Here is a 16,978-nt window from a genome sequence, read left to right as displayed (position 1 = left end):
CAATGATCTGCAGCTTACAAGTTAAGCACTATTAAATTATGTAGTCGAAAGCCTTGTCATTTAAAGCACTTAGAAACAAAGAAAGTGTGGGCTAAAGCGGTATCTCCAAAAAATTGTTTTTAGGCAATCCTTGCAGCATGCAAGGTTCATGGACGTCATTGCCCCTTGCAACCCCTGTCACTGCCTTTGTGACCCCTGGCTTCAGAGGTGGCAATATTCAGTGTCTAGAACATAGGGGTAGCTCCACTTTCCAGGTTTTTTGTCAATTTTTTTATCACACACATAGTGAATAATATTATTCACTATAAGTGTAATACAAATGTAGTAAAGTTAGTTGGAATATGACACTATCTGGCAGCTAAAGCAAGTAAAAATGCTTTTAAATGTATGTTCAATGCGTGCTTGTAGGTGAATGTGTTTATGTGAGAGTGTGTGAATGTTTGTGTATGTGTAAGCATCAGCAGCGACCTGACCTTACAGGCTGAGGGGCCACGCCCCCAAACTTTTCCTGACCTGAAGAGTATATGTCAGGCTGAGAAAAAGACAGCCTGACAGATACTCTTTCAGGTTCAGGTGAGGCAGCCAAGAGTTGGACATGCACTAAGTGCACAGACTCCTGGCTGCCTGAATAGGAACTTTGCTGGGCCAAAGAAGTCACAGCCCTGTGGCAGTGTCCTCTTCAGCCTAGCAGTGGTGCCTCGAGGCCCTCCCCCTCATGACGAGGGGAAACGTCACTGATTGCTTCAGACCTTGGGGCTTCAGTTTATAAGCCCTGAAGTGCCCAGGGCAGAGTATCAATCTAAATCTTTCTAATCAAGAAGTTTTTCAACAAGAATTGATCACATAGGCCATGTGAACATGTTACAAAGAGGAGGTCCTTGGGTATGGCTAGCACATCATAAGCCTAAACTCCACAAATCTCCAGGCACAAGCATACGAGCAGACAGTTTTTCACTGTCAACGGTTCAAATACAGGAAACAATGACTGAAGATAATGAATGTGGAACATCATTGTTAATGTTGCATATACCAGGAAGGTGTGGATGCTGAGCAAGTGCTCAAACAGGTGGTGATACACACAGCTATAAAGGAATATGCACAGCGTGATGACTAAAAGTTGAAGGAACACAGTATTTCCTACAACATTCAACCATTTGTGAAGTTTTTGGATTGAACTGTGAAAGGAAAATTTTGATGAGAAATATTCATTGTGAATCACTAGTGACTATTGCATGTTTACTTTTAGGTTTTCTCAAGGGACTTACACGTAGGCATAACATTACCCATGCACAAACACCGAGGGGAGGTAGCATTTGCACTGTGGCAAAAAACGCATTTAACAAACCAAAATATGCCCACAGCCAAGAGTAGCTTGGCAGAAGATTACTGTGAAGTGGGTCTCAACAATTATTACTGGAAGCCTTGAAGTATGCCCTAGCATCAATAGACTATTGCTCCAAGCCGTTTGCATGTAGCTTCCTATCACCTTTGGTGCCAAAGAGTTTTCCAACCACCTTAGCTGTAGATAGTGGGGTGCATAACGCATCAAAGGTCATGACAGAGTTTGGGGAAATTACTTTTCTAGTTGCCAAGGCGATTTTGTAACAACACACCCTATCAAACCAGTCAATGGTGAATCTGGTTTTAAAATTGAATCACTTGGCTTCCTCCTCTCCAATTAGAAGCAACTGAAAGATGTCCATACTTGGGAAGTTAGTTGTGAGGAGTTAGGGTCAAAAGGACAGTAAATAAGGATAGAGGGAATAAAATGTTCAAGCAACAGAGAGGGAAGCAATAAACTGTGTACATAAATCTGTGCCCTAAATTTGTCTTTCCTCCCCTCTCCCACAGGCAATGTGTTGTTCAACCGATGGCGGTGGGTCCTGATGGGAAACTAACCTCACTGAATGCAGTCATGAACAGATTTGCTGATCGGAGATCATCTTCATCCTCTGGTTCAGATAAGGAATGAGTGCTTCCCTAGGACAAACCAGCGATACCTGGTGGTCTTCCCCATTGAAGCTGTTATATATTGCAGTGGGTCCCAACTATCCCAGCAGTTTATGAACTTGATGTGGCTGTATTGAACAAGTTACTTACCTTCACTAAACCTCTTTCTGTTGGATACTATGTTTACAGCAGAGTCCTCACTTTAGACAGCAGAATGGACACATACGATTTAACAGCAGTGTACCCTTGCGGTCTTAGGTGGCCAACAGGTGGCTGTACAAAGATTGTGTTCCACCCAGGACATGACGAACAGAGTCACGACCCAGGACCCCACCTTACCCTGTTTGATGCAGTACCATATGGAGGTGGCATTGTCAATGACAAGCTGCACCACCCTCCTTTTTACGGGTAGTAGGGAGGCATTCAGTGCCAGGCAAATTGCCTACAACTCCAATAGGCTGATGTAGTGACACGTCTACACCAGAGTCGTCGATCTCCACCTCTTCAAGGTGACCTGCTCATTCCAATAGTGACAACTTTGTCATCACTGTCAGTTCTAGTTAGGGCAGGTAGAAGGATCTGTTGCCATTCCAATTGTGATTGTGGTCAGAAACCTGGATGGAATCCAATAGTTTCCCCCTGGTGCTGGACCTATGGAGACTTAAGGTTTCACTGCAGAACTTGCATATGCCTCCTGGCATGACTGACTGTTAGGATAGAGGATGCCAAGAGGCCCAGAAGCCTCAGACCCACATTCACAAAATCCATGACCGGGGCTAAAACATCTGGCTAATAGCCAGAATGTCCTGGACTCGTTTTAGTAGAGGTGAGCCCGAAACTGCTCTGTATCCAGATGGCTCCAATGAAGGGGAGACTGTGCCAAAGAGTCAGATGTGATATTGACACGTTGATCATGAACCACAACAATGTTAGGAGGTTTGCCATCATCTGGAGGTGTTCTGTGGTGAGCTCACCTTCATGAGCCAGTCATCGAGGTAGGGGAACACTAGAGCTGTGCTGCAACCATGTGATCACTTTTGGGTACACCTGAGGGGCGCTGGTGAGGCCAAAGGGAAGATCAGCAAATTGAAAATGCTCATGGCCCACGTTGAACTGCAAATAGCATCTATGAGACTGCAGGACGAGTACATGAATGTAAGTGTCCTGCTGGTCCAAAGTGACTATCTAGTGGCCTGGATCCAGAACAGACAGAACCTGGGCCACTGTGAGCATTTGAATTTGTTGTTCCACTAAAAAGCATTCATCTGGCAGAGATCTTAAATAAGATGAAGGCCTCTGTTCTTCTTCGGCACAAGGAAATAATGGGAATAACCGCCAGTCCCTTCTTCCCGGGCTGAGACCCTCTCTATGGCTCCTTTCAACAAAAGTGTCTGCACTTCTTGGAGCAGGATGGACAAGTGTTTATCTGAAAGATGTACAAATGTAGGAGGGAGATGTGATGGGTTGAAAAGGAATGGAAGGGCATAGCCTTGGCGGACAATCTGGAGGACTCACTTGTGGGATGCTATATTTTGCTAGCTCAGGAGGAAATATTTGATCCTGTCTCCCACAGTATGGGACCGTAGTCTTGGCATGGGTGGCTTGCCACAGTCTGGTAGTAGCCTTGAAGGGGGCACAATGGATGAGGATATGCCTTGGGAGGTTAGAAAGGCCTAAGAAACGCACTGTGGCCCTGGCTTGTTTAAAGCATTCCAATGCTGAAGCAGCATTTTTGTAACACAGGATAGACCCATCAAATGGCATACACATAAAAGAGCCTTGCACATCTGCAAAGAAGTCTGTGGATCACATTCAAGTCATACTACTCCTGACTGCTCTGCAAAAGCAGTCAGTGGTGTCCAATCTATAGTAATATGGGTAATATGATTAGCTGCTGTCTTGCCATTTGGATGGTTCATGTCAATTTGGCTAGGAATTCCTTGAGGACTGCGGGCAAGATCACACTAACCACATCTTACAAGTAATAGGTTTACCTCCCCAGCAAGTAGCTGACACTGACCAAATAGAAAACTTAGCTGCATGAGGGACACATCCGCTTCCCATAGAACATAGAAACAGGTCTTAGATCAAGTGCCGGCAAGGGGCACCTGGTCTAAGACCTTTCAGTGCCTCATTAAATGGGAGTAAAGGCTGCAGTGGTATTTGTCCTGGTTGGACATGTTGTAAGACTGCTATGAGAATATTGGTTTTGGCCTCCATGGTAGGCAACTGCAAGTTTTAATCCTCCGCCACACATCTTATCACCACAATGAAAACAATGTCCGAGGAAGTGTCCAACCCAATGGCATCTTGTAAGTACAGAAATACATTGTCATCCTCATGTTGGGGAAAAAAATCCCCTTCATCACCATTATCATTCCCGGAGGCAGGTTGGCTCTGGTTTGTGCCTAAATTGAAAAGTTGTCGGAGCACTGGTGTGCAGCCCTGGGATAAAGACACTATTCCTTATGAATATGAATGGAATGGGGATGGGTGTGTCAATACGGCGCTGAGATGGGCCCTCAGCTGAGGAGTCAAAGAGGACAATAGGAACTGGGTCATTGATGCCAGCGTTGATGTTACAGGGACAATTGTGGATCTTGGTGTCAGACAGGAAGTTAGCCTCTTTTTGTTTAGTGTGGCCTGAAGGCACACCACAAGGATGCTGAAAATACACCCCATGGCATTACAAATGTCCTGACAGCTCCAGGAGCCCAGGTGCATCAGAGTCAGTTGTGCAATCAGCTCTTTAGCAGGGGACAGAGAGTAAGACTGCAGAGCACCCTGGCATCTTACGATTTCTGGGGTTGAGTGGAAGGACTGGAACAAAAATATGCTTGAGAGTGAGAACAGATCCATGACCTTGACTTTGAGTGGGACTTCCGAGGTTTCTTTCGGTGTTCAGCAATGTACAACTTGGCTTTGTGTTTCCAGATAACAGATTGCCATCGGTTTCAGCAGGGCATACTCCTTCCTCGACTTTGAGTTTTAGAAGGGGACACAGGAAAAATAGTTTTGGGGCGAAAAAAAACTTGGCAAACCAGGAATAAAATGTTCTGGATCAGCGTACGAAGGTCCTGAAAGAAAAGAACTGATGTCAGCACTCAGGTGTGCCTATGTGCAGTTCTGTTTGTCACTTTGTGGGTGGAATAAAGTTGGAATTAAGCAACACAGTGCCACTCACTGGCGTGTGGGAGTATTGTTGTCTAATCTTCTGGATCCAGTAAGGCGGCTGGGGATATTCTAAAGGTGAGGATTTTGCAGTTCGTAGTATCCATCAGAAAACAAGAAAGCAAAGCACACACATACATGTAGGCCTTCGAGCTTGCCATGTCTCTCAGCCCTACACTATGGTGCCTGAAGAATTTTCCCTGCCTTCCTTCTTCTGTGCCTCTCCCTCAGCAGCTGCTTGGAAAGACTTTTCCCATCTCAGCTCTTCTGTGCCTATTCCACTGGAGCTGCCATGAAGAACCTGAAAACCTCTCTTTTGCTCCTTATAAGTGACTGCGATTCCTTTCTTTGCTGCCCAGAACTCAAAGTAAACTCCTGTAATTCCCAGCCATTACTAAAATGGCCCTGCTCTGGATGTGGCCTATCTCTTCAATATCAATTCAATATTTCAAGTAGAGTCTAACTGATCTGAAGAGCATGGATTTGATAAGAGAATATGAAGAGACAATTATTTATATACCAGAGAAAGCCACAAAGGGATGCTAAAAACTGTACTATTACATCAGCGTAAAATAAATTGATCCATGGTGTACATCTATGAATTAATAAAAAGCAATTTGTAAAGTGCAGTGAACTAAGATTAGGTATTGGGCGCTTAAGGGATTCAACAGGAAGCCAGTTATCTATTGTTCGAACATGAAAAACGATCATCATAATGATAATGTACCAGTCCATATATGTTATACTCCCCTGCTGTTTTAGATAAGAGACTTAAGTAAATGAAAAGATTTACTTGGTTCAGGTTCACCTCGTAGGGTCCCCCGCCTGCGGCATTTCTTCCTATTTTAGTGATTATTACAACTAGCTCCTTAGGTGTTATAGGTTGTCCCTGTCCTTTTCATAGAAAGCCCTATCAGAACCTGTTCTATTGCCCCATTCGCCAACACTGAAATTAAAACTCCCATCTACTCCTTAACATTCACTCTTAAGGCCATCTTCTGCTCTCCAACTCTCACTAAGCGCACATGCTCTGCAACATACCACTTGGATTCTGCCTTCTGTCCCCAGTATTACCTCAGACTATGTGATGTTTCCAGCAGGCACACAGCATTTGCCACATGCTTTCCCATAGTCTCGGTGTACCTGTTTTTTTTTTTACCACTAAATTTTCTTCTTTGCTCCCTATAACTCTTGAGAACCTCCGCACCTTCTTCCCAGGTCTCACCCAAAACCATTCCTCTTCTGACCTAGACTGAGATTACATCCTTTGCTTCCAAGCACTCCATGAGAGATTGTTCTGTTGTCCTTGGCCTCTCTGATCTCTCTCAATCTGTGGCCCAGCACTTGCCGAGAACACAATGGAGGAACATGAACTAACAGTGTGTAAGAAGCTGCCATCTCTAGCCTCAAATGTCTCTGTTACTGATTCCTCAGAGTACTGTGAGCAACGCCCAATTGGTCATGATACAGATAGGCTGCCACCATGACTTCTCCCCAACTCTGAGGCAATTCGTAATTCTCAAGCCAATGTGCAGGCTTTTAAAAACAGTCTCACATTTCACTGTTGCATAAAACAGCAGTACCTGGCTCCTAAATCCGTCACCAGCCTTTACAGTCAAAAAAATCAAACCTGGATTTATAGAGCGCAGCTACTCACCCGTAAGGGTCTCAAGGTGCTGAGGGGGTTTGTCATCTGTGCTTCAGTTGAAGAGCCAGGTTTTATGGTCTTTACTGAATTGAGGTAGCGATGGTGACTGCCTGAGGTGGAGGGGCAAGGTGTTCCTCTTTGCCGCAAGGTAGGCAAAGGATCTTCCTCCGGCGAGGTCTTCCGTATGCGGGGTGTAGTGGCTAGTGCCTGTTGAGCAGAATGGAGAGGGATAATGGGGGAGTAGAAGGTGATGTGGTGGTTGAGGTAGATGGGTCCTAGGTGGTGGAGGGCCTTGTATGCGTGGACAAGGAGTTTGAAGTTGATTCTTTTCTTGACAGAAAGTCAGTGGCCTCTTAGGTGATTGGTGATGTGTTCCCGGCGGGGAAAGCCCAGGATGAGTCTGCCGGAGGCATTTTGGATGTGCTATAGATTCTTCAGGTTCTTCTCCATGGTGGTGACGTAGATGGCATTGCCATAGTCGAGTCTGCTTGTAACCAGGGCATGGGTTATGGTTCTGCGGCAGTCCTTTGGGATCCATTTGTGGATCTTCCGGAGAAGTCGGAGTGTATATAAACAGAAGGCTGAGACTGAGTTGGCTTGGCGGGTTATGGTGAGCGATGAATCCAGGATGAAACAGAGGTTGCTTCCGTGGTATGTTGGGTTTGGGGGGCTAACGAGGGTGGCTGGCCACCAGGAGTCATCCCAGGCTAATGTGGGGGTCCAAGGAAGAGGATCTCGGTCTTGTCGGATTTGAGCCTGAGGCAGCTGTCCTTCATCCAGGCGGCGACAACTTCCATCCCGTTGTGGAAATTCTTCTTGCCAGTTGGTTTTTTTTTCAGTCAGTGAGATGATCAGCTGGGTATCGTCATAGGAGATGATGTTAAGCCTGTGATTCCTGACAATGGATGCGAGTGGGGCCATGTAGATGTTGAAGAGTGTGGAGCTCGGGGTGGAGCCCTGTGGAATTCAGCAGCTGATCCCAGTAGGTTCTGAAAGGTAAGGCGGGAGTCTGACTCTCTTAGTTCTGCCGGACAGGAAGGAACGTATCCTTTGTAGGGCCTTTACGCAGATACCAGCTGCGTGGAGTCTGGAGCAGAGGGTGTGGTGTGAAACTGTGTTGAAGGTGGCCGATAGGTCCAGTAGGAGGAGGGCTGCTGTATGGCCACGGTCGAGGAGAAAGCGGATATCATCTGTGGTGACGCAATTTATAGCTGTGCATAACAGGGTCCAGGGAAGGAAGGGTAGTTTGGCAGAGACTACAGGGTGGCTGTCTCGTGTGAACTTTATGAATCCCTCCACCCCATATTAACCATTTGAGAGACAGACACACTGCTGCATCCTTCCTATTTTATAGTACATACCTGATAAAGCAAACCCATTCAGTGCTTCCGATTTCTTTTCAAGAGCCATGCCAACAAATTATTTCTGTATTCCCACGATGTATCCCGTTTACAGTATCAACCTTCCAAGCCATTGCAAATCCCCTGTCCAAAAGATATCTCAGGATCAATGTGAAACTTGTTCTCATGTTTTTTTGTTTGTATCGTTTTCTAATGAATGCTGAAATAAAAATAATTAATGTGCACAAAACGAGTAAATTTAATTGGTGCTGAGTATTGTATTTGTACAAATGCCTAGGATCCCAGTCTTTGTGAGCAATTTTGATGGTTTGATAATGCAATTCTTGAACTGGAGTTCAGCTTGGAAAGACCTATATGTAATAACTGAACAAAGCTGGCCTTCGGCTGATGCCTGCAGCCCTCAACACAATACTCCTTGCCCAAAGGGCACTCACTGAATGTCTTTCTTTTTAATGAGTACACATTAATCAAAAACATTTTCCAATAACTTTTTGAAAATAATTCTAGTATATGTCTTCTGTGAAGATGTTATGTAATCTATGTCATACTGAAGATGTCTTGCATTAAATTAAACCATAATAAGGGCTCTTTTGAACACCTTATCAGTCACATATGCAAGGGTGAGCAGCCACGGTGACATCACAGCTTTTTTTAAAAACTAAACAGTGCACCATGATCTTTCATGGATTCACATGCTGGAACCTTTCTCCGTCATCAAGGTGGGAGCCTTTAGTCACAGAACAGCAATTAGCTACAAAAAGATTAGCAAACATTTATTAATTTAGTAGCACATCCACCTGATGGAAAAACACGCAAACTATATATTGCCACGTCAGAAAACCCAAACATGTGGATATTATTGCAAAAAGGTCTACATCTGGAGGACCAACATAATAGCTGTATATGTTAAGTAAACCCTCAGCACAGGCCCCAGGAGTGCAAATTTAGTTAATACAGAGAAAGCAGGGTACTCTACACCGTTAAGGAAAAGGAAGCTCTTTACTCAGATTAGGAGTCCAACCACAGTGCTCATGTGTCATCTTTGAAAAAGTGCACAAACATGAGGCAAACCGGGCTATGTCAAAGGTATGCTGTCAAACCATCTTCAAGAAATAATTTAGGTCCAATGAAGCCTCCTGAAAAAATTCCTAGAAAGGCAGAGACATAAAAACACCAGCAGATAAACTTTAACTGAGAAGCTTTCTGGCCTAAATTTCTGTTTGTCGCGTAGGCTCTCATTATCCTAATGAGACTACTGGATTTTTTGGCAGCAAGATCATTCGCAGTGTGGGGACTAAGTCTGACCCACGGTGAAGGACCCTTGTCACCCCAAATCCGGGTTATGCTCCGGCTAACTAGCAGTGCCTCAGCTCTCCCAAAGGGAAGAGACAATTGGGCAGCCGAGCACATGACATCTTAGTGCTTCCCAGGGAAGTCGTGGTCACTCAGGTCACAACCAGTTCTCTCGTACAAAGTGCGGTCTCATATATAAATGACAAAGGCAGTTTGAGTTTTAAAGATTGGTTTTAATAAAACGACTGCATTCTAGGTAATAAGGCGTGAGCCACAATAACCAGAACCATACAACACAGTAGGATTGAAATAGTAACAAGGATTGTGAAACATAAAAATAAGGCTAGCATATTGCAACTAAATTATGTTCTCTCTAACTTATATTTTGAGCACAGCATGTGAAGCTCTAAGCCTGCCTTTCTGGTTCCCCGGGAGGACATCAACCCTCATACCTGAGCAAAGGCCTGTGATCTGGATCAGCATCTGCAACAGGGCAGTCAGCATCTAGTTGTGGGTTCCTGGTCGGAATCTCCCTCTCACGTGTACCAGGACTAGAAAGTGTTTTTATAACTAACACGCCGGTGTTCTAAGAAACGTCCCTACGTAAGGATGTGTACTTTCTACGAACCATAAAGACTAAACTTTTACCACGTCTATCGGCAATGTACCAGACTGTATCCTTGACTGAAGCACAGAGCGAGCAAGAATGTATTGTTTGAGAACACAGTGCTGAAGTAAGCTAAACAGTGTGATAGAAGGAAATAAAACAAGACCGTGAAACTGGTTATTGTAAAATAACAGTGCGAGGCTAAATAAAATGCATCTAGGGCAAAGTGCACAGAGGCCTAATACGTTAAGCAAACGCGCTGAAAGCTACATTAAAAATGGCTACACCTCATGTTAATGAAGTCACTGTTGAGGAATCTTTCATTGGTGTCAATCTCCTCTCTGGTGTCATCTTCCACAAAGAAATCTTCACTCTTGTTTTGTACAGGGAATTGTCAGTTCTCTTCAATGTCAAAGCCTCTACCATCAGCAAAACCTTCATCAATGAAGCCTGCACCAACAGCTATTCCATTTGAAAAGGTCAGCACTCACTCATTGAACCCTATTGTTTCAATGACTTCCACTTTAAATGCTCCATCAATGTCATCCTTGTCAATGACCGTCCAGCCGACCATTCCAATGATTACTTTTTCAGTGACCATATCTCAATGAGTATTCTGTCAACAAAGTCCTCAATGACAGAAATATTATTCACAATCACGTGCTCCCAAACTGATATCACCTGCGCTACTGTCATCACTTATAACCCCTAGCAAAGTATTGCCAGCTCTACCTGCAAGGATCTTAGATACTGATAAAGAAGGGGTTCATGAGGATTTTTGAAGGCAACAGTCCATTTGGACCAACACGTAGCTGGCCTGATTCAAGTGTAAAATGCAAAGATGACCATGATGACCCAAATCAGGATGCTTCTCACACTCTCCAAGGCCAAGTACTAACATTTCATTGGGAAGAGATGATCGTGGTGGGTACTATCACCACCTACACTACAATATACACAGTACAACCCCTACTATGTGGAGTCTAGATATACCAGGGTAAATACCATGTGTTATCTGTGATGCATGTTTCTCTTGACTTAAAATGCATGTTACAGCCTCTGATGATAAACTGTTATGCAAGATTTCCATCTTCTGCTGTCACTTACTGTGTCATCAACCTGACATAGCTGGAATCGCCAAATCAGCTGCTGCCTCAATTTGCACCCCCTCCACCTCGCCTCCTGCCTCCAAACATGTGCTGTGGTGCTGAACATGAATCAGATTGTGAGGAAATAACATGGCAAGGGCTATGAGGCTACCTTTCCTCATGACTGACAGGAATGGGCCAAGTATGACACATCCTCCTTAACAGGTTGAGCCTCCAACAGTTCAGGCTCTGTCTAACAACATAGTGACATTTCACACCCTCAATGGAAGATCATCTCCACCAAATGTACTTCAACTTCCTAGTACCCAAATGCAAGCGTCAATATCAAGCTCTGCCCTTTGGTCTCAAATCCACCCCTCACATATTTACAATATACATTGCTCCAGAGCTGGTCCATCTCTGAAGTCATGCACTTTAAATATTCCCCTACCTCAGTGATTGGCTCTTGAAAGAGAGATTCCGGTCCCTGTACATCATAGAATTCCCAAATGCCACCTAAACAAAAGACCTTTAGAAGAAGATATGGCTGAATGAGTTAAAACCCAAGGCTCCTTCAAAGACAATTTAAGGTAACAGATCTCTAGAATCCCCAACTGCTACCTAAGAATGAGTCCTTTAGAAGCTATGGATGTAAAATGAGTGCAAACCCAAGGATCTTTTAATGACAATTCAAGGTAAAGTAGCGAGTGATGTTGTCTCTTGGGTGGTGGATCAATTATCTCAAGAGGTCTCCCTTCCGAAACACAACTGTATGCTTTTGTTATGACCACAGGTGCATCTTTAGAAGGCTGGGAAGTGCTTCGCCAGGAGCTCTCTAAGAAAGAGACTTGGGCCAAAGTTGAATCAAAGACGCAGATATATGTGTTCAGATTCATATGTAAAAGGCTTGCTTCCTTCTTTTCCACAATCTCAAAATGACCAGTCTTAATTAGCCTGGACAGCATTACGTCCATTTTTTATGTAAACAATCAAGGGGAACATGCTCACAAGCACTGTTACAAGAGGTGTAGGTCTAGTGGATGCGGGTGATTCAGCATGGTATCTCACCTAGACAAGAATATCTTCCAAAATCTAACAGGGAGTTGGCGGTCACTCTCAGCAGGTAAGTGGAAGAATGCCATGAGCAGGAACTAAATCTACAGATATTCTATCAGTGGGAGAAACAGAAGCTTTATCTGTTGTGACAAATGACAAAAATATATGCTGGCCCTGCCAACAGACACTGCTAACCTGGGAAATGCATTTTCAATGACAGAGCAAAATGTTTGCTCATGCATTGCTGACATATCCTCTGATCTGCGAGTGATCTGCTAGATCAAGAGGGCAAACTACATTCTGGTGGTTCCAGCATCGCCTAGACACTACGGACACATAGACCTCCTACAATAGTACCTCCCAGCTCTCATCCTTCTGGGCAGAAGCCCATTTCTACTTTCCTACCACAGCGGTCAAATGCTTCACTCTCAACCTGAAGGGTTGACTCCTGAGGTCAATGAATTTGCCGATAAAGACATCCAGACAACTGCAGGGAGATACTCAAGCAAGAGCACTAGACTTATAGAGCCAAATGGAAAGTATTCTATGTCGTGTGTGTCAAACGTCATACACCCCATTTATGCTCAACCGCGTCAACAGCTTTCTTACTTGCTGCAGCTAGTGGAACCAGGACTTTAGGGTGCCTCTGTGAAAGTGTAGTTTGTGGTGATCTCCAGGTACCGCCATTGAGCTCTCCACAATCTTTATTGCTTTTAAGACTAATCAAAGAGTTTAAAAGGCATTTAATAGGCCACTTCAGAGCCTTCCCACCAGTATGAAACCCTCCAGTGCAGTGGGAACTCAACACCGTCCTATCACAACGCATGAAAAGTCGGCTTGAGTACATACACCGAACTATGGCCCTCATTACAACACTGGCGGTTGATGATAAAGTGGCAGTAATACTGCCAACAGGCTGGCGGTAAGTACCACCAAATTATGACCATGGCGGTGATATCTCTGAAAGACAGCCAATGTACCACACCGACCGCCAGGGCAGAAACATCAGCCACTATGGCTATAGCCGCCTACAGCCAGGCGGAAGGCAAAGTTTCACCCACCATATTATGACATAGCAAACTGCCTCCTTTTCCGGGGCGGTACCAACGCCATCAAAAGCCTGGCGGAAACAGAGCACAGAAGTCAAAGGACTCACCACTGGAGACACAGGGAAGAACCATGCTGCCATGGAACCAGAACTGCAAGTCTTTCCAATGATCTTCTACACCATGCTCCACCACCGACACTGGCGAAGACGACGACAGTGAGTACAGCCACCTAGCACACAAGGGAGGGGTGGAGTAAAACCACAGGGACACACAGCCAACACACACACACGCCATACACACAACCAGCTGCACAAGAAAACAATTTGTCCCCGATAATTGGCTGAATAATGCAAGGACAAAAGGAATTGACTAAAGTAATTGTAATAAGATCAACATCAAAAATAAAAAGTCGATGTGGCAATACAACAGATATGTACAAATGTACAAAAAAGGGACACTGCCCAGTCCACAGTTCACATGGGCCACATGGTCACAGGACAAAGTCCAAGCCCCACTCGATCTCTGCATCAAAACGGAGAGAACAATGCAGGGGCATCAGTTGGCAAAAGGCAGGCATCTCAGGGGGAGTGGGAGGAGTAGGGCATCTCAGCCAGAGGCGGAAACAAAACCACTGGTTCTGGAGGGGGCAACATGCCCTGTGCTTGGTCCTGGGGAGTGCAAGGCTACAGCCTTTCGAGTGGGTGACTTCCCCACTGGTTCTGGAGGGAGCAACATGCCCTGTGCTTGGTCCTGGGGAGTGCAAGGCCACAGACTCTCGAGTGAGTGACTTTTCCACTGGATCTGGAAGGGGCAACATGCTCATTGCTTTGTGCTGGGGAGTGCAAGGCCACAGTCTCTGGAGTGGGTGACTAGTCCACTACTCCTGGAGGGGGCAACATGCCCATTGCTTTGTCCTGGGGAGTGCAAGGCCACAGTCTTTGGAGTGGGTGACTTTCCCACTGGTTCTGGAGGGGGCAACATGCCCTGTACTTGGTCCTGGGGAGTGCAAGGCCACAGTCTCTCAAGTGGGTGACTTGCCCACTGGTTCTGGAGGGGCAACAAGTCCATTGCTTTGTCCTGAGGAGTGCAAGGCCACAATCTCTGGAGTGCGTGACTTGCCCACTGGTTCTGGTGGATGCACACCGCACAGCAGCCCATGGAGGCTGGAACATATGGCGTCTGCCGGCTGTGACGGCTGCACTGTGGTGGTGGTGGTTGTGGGAGGCTCCTCTCAGCCCCTGCACCCTCTGATGGCTGCACTGTGGTGGTGGTTGTGGGAGGCTCCTGCTCAACCCCTGCACCCTGTGATGGCTGCACTGTGGTGGTGGTTGTGGGAGGCTCCTGCTCGGCCACTGCACCCTCCGAGGGCTGCCCTGTGGTGGGGGTCATGGGAGGCTCCTGCTCAGCCCCTGCTCAGCCCCTGCACCCTCTGATGGCTGCACTGTGGTGGTGGTCGTGGGAGGCTCCTGCTCAGCCCCTGCATTTTCTGACGGCTGCACAACCATGGCTTGCGGTGGGGGCTCTGTGACAGCTGCTGGTGCAGGCTCCTTCCCCTTCTTGCTGGCTGGTGCAGGCTCCTTCCCCTTCTTGCTGGCTGGTGAAGGCTCCTTCCCCTTCTTGCTGGCTGGTGCAGGCTTCTTACCCTTCAGTATTTTTGGCCTGGAATCCTTTCCACCACGAGTAGGTGCTACTGAAACTGGGCCCATGGTCTGTTTGACTGAGGTGCTTGGCTGGGTCCTTGATACCCTGGTCATACGTGCAGGATGGGAGGGGGGCAGGTAAGAGGTCAATCGTAGAAAGGAAAAGCTTTTTAGGAACACTGGGGTGGGAAGAGGGAGAAGTAATGGGAGTGGAGGATGAGGGAGTGGTTGTTGGAGGTGTTTGTCTGCTGGATTTTGGTGCAGGTGCATGGGTGGTATGCCGTTGTGAGGTGGATGGCGGTTGGGTGTCTGAGTGCTTGCGTTTGTGTACTCTAGGAGGGGAGGACAGACACGGTGGGTGAGGACACAGGGGACGTGTGCATGGATGTTGTGGAGGTGTCTTTCAGTGAGGTGTGTGTTCTGCTTGGTGTGGTGATGATGCTGGTAGTGGATGATTATGTAGAGCATGCAGGTGTGAGTGTGGACATAACTGGGTGGGAGGTGGAGGAGGGGGGAGACAGTGGAAACAGTGGATGTTGTTGTGTCTGCAACTGAATGGTGTTTGTGTGAATGCCTGTGGGATGAAGTGTGGTGTTTGTGTTTGTCTGTGACACTCTTGGGTGTTATCTTGTGTGCATGCTTGTCTGGCTGTGTGCTTGGGATGGGTTGGGGTTGAGGAGAATGCGACTGGGAAGTGGTAGTTGGAGGGGGATGGTAGAAACAGGGACAATGGCTGCCATCAGAGAAGAGGCCAGAGCCTTGATTGATCTCTGTTGGGCCGCCAATCCACCGTAAATGCCCTCCCGGGATGCATTAGATTGCTGCATCTGGGCTGCCAGCCCCTGGATGGCATTCACAATGGTTGATTGCCCGACAGAGATGGATCTCAGGAGGTCAATAGCCTCCGCACTCAGGGCAGCAGGGCTCGCTGGGGCAGGGCCTAAGGTGCTGGGGCGAAGGAGATGCCCACCCTCCTGGGTGAGCAGGCACAAGCAACTCGCTGAGGGGCTGCTGGGAGGGCAGTGCTGGTACGGGGGTGGCGGCTGTACCTGTAGCTGGTGTGGTCACAGAAGTGTCCGCCACCACCAGGGAACTCCCATCGGAGGAGGTATCTGAGTCAGTATTGTCCCCTCCAGTCTCCGCCGTGGTGCTCCCCTCGCCCTCCGTCCCACTGGTTCCCTCAGCGTCAGTGAACTCTGCCTCCTGGGTCCTGTGGGATGCAGCTCCATCTGTCGCCGGTGCCTTTGCTCCTCTGCCAGATGATGCTAATGCACATAAGGACAGGATGACAAAACAAGAAAGGGAGGGAAAGAGAGAGACAAAGGATACACTGGGTCAATGACTGCCAAACACCACCGTTGGCGTACACGGCACCCTCACACACAGGGAACAGGCCTACACACTATATATTGTACTACCAGTGATACTGCTAGCCACCAAGGCATGAGGAGGAGCACATACCGCCAACTGCAGCACACCTGAGACCCACACAGCCCTGACCAGTAGTGGATGCTAACAAGCTAGTTAGGCAGTATTACCCCTTCAGACCCTTAACCACCCGAGCGCCTACCCTGCTATGTCTGGCCTGGCCTAGGGGCTCCCACTGACACACACCCACCACCCGGCTACCAACCCTCCAGCCGTTTCCTTCAATGATGGCCACTGTACTCACCCCCTTGTGGCTGCTGTGATGCCCTCAAGTGCACATCCAGCTCGGGCCATCAGGGGGGTAGGGTCTGACAGGCACCCCTTCCTCATTGGGAGGCCATCCCCAGCTGGGCCTCCGCGGTCTTCCGTGCCCAGCGTCTCAGGTCCTCCCACCGTTTGCGACAGTGGGTGGTCCACCTGCCACAGAGTCTGCACTTCCTTGGCGATGTCACGTCATATTCCCTTCTTTTGATGGGTGCTGACCTGCAGAGGCAATACAGACAGGAGAACACCATTAGACAAACAGTCCAACCGGTAACATGAATGACCCATCATAACCATTTCCATCACTATTGGCACACACATAGCCCAGCACTCAATGTGTACCCAGCCAAGAGGACATCCCTCCCCCTTACACAATGCCTTCACACACACCTCCTTGCATTCATGCCACATGCATCGTGCCCA

General features: G+C 47.1%; 1 protein-coding gene across 1 annotated transcript in view; it reads left to right on the top strand.

Annotated features, from left to right (window-relative positions):
- The window catches only part of RIC8A (RIC8 guanine nucleotide exchange factor A), a 150,538-nt gene extending 142,175 nt beyond the window's left edge, over nucleotides 1-8,363 (top strand). Inside the window, exon 10 of the mRNA XM_069223212.1 lies at nucleotides 1,852-8,363. Within this exon, the coding sequence (XP_069079313.1) occupies nucleotides 1,852-1,972 (121 nt within the window). The 3' untranslated portion in view covers nucleotides 1,973-8,363. The remainder of the gene's footprint in view (nucleotides 1-1,851) is intronic.
- The last annotated feature ends 8,615 nt before the right edge of the window (nucleotides 8,364-16,978 follow it).

The sequence above is a fragment of the Pleurodeles waltl genome, chromosome 3_1 (genome assembly GCF_031143425.1).
Source record: "Pleurodeles waltl isolate 20211129_DDA chromosome 3_1, aPleWal1.hap1.20221129, whole genome shotgun sequence".
Lineage (NCBI taxonomy): Eukaryota > Metazoa > Chordata > Amphibia > Caudata > Salamandridae > Pleurodeles > Pleurodeles waltl.
This window is presented reverse-complemented; position numbering and strand designations above follow the sequence as displayed.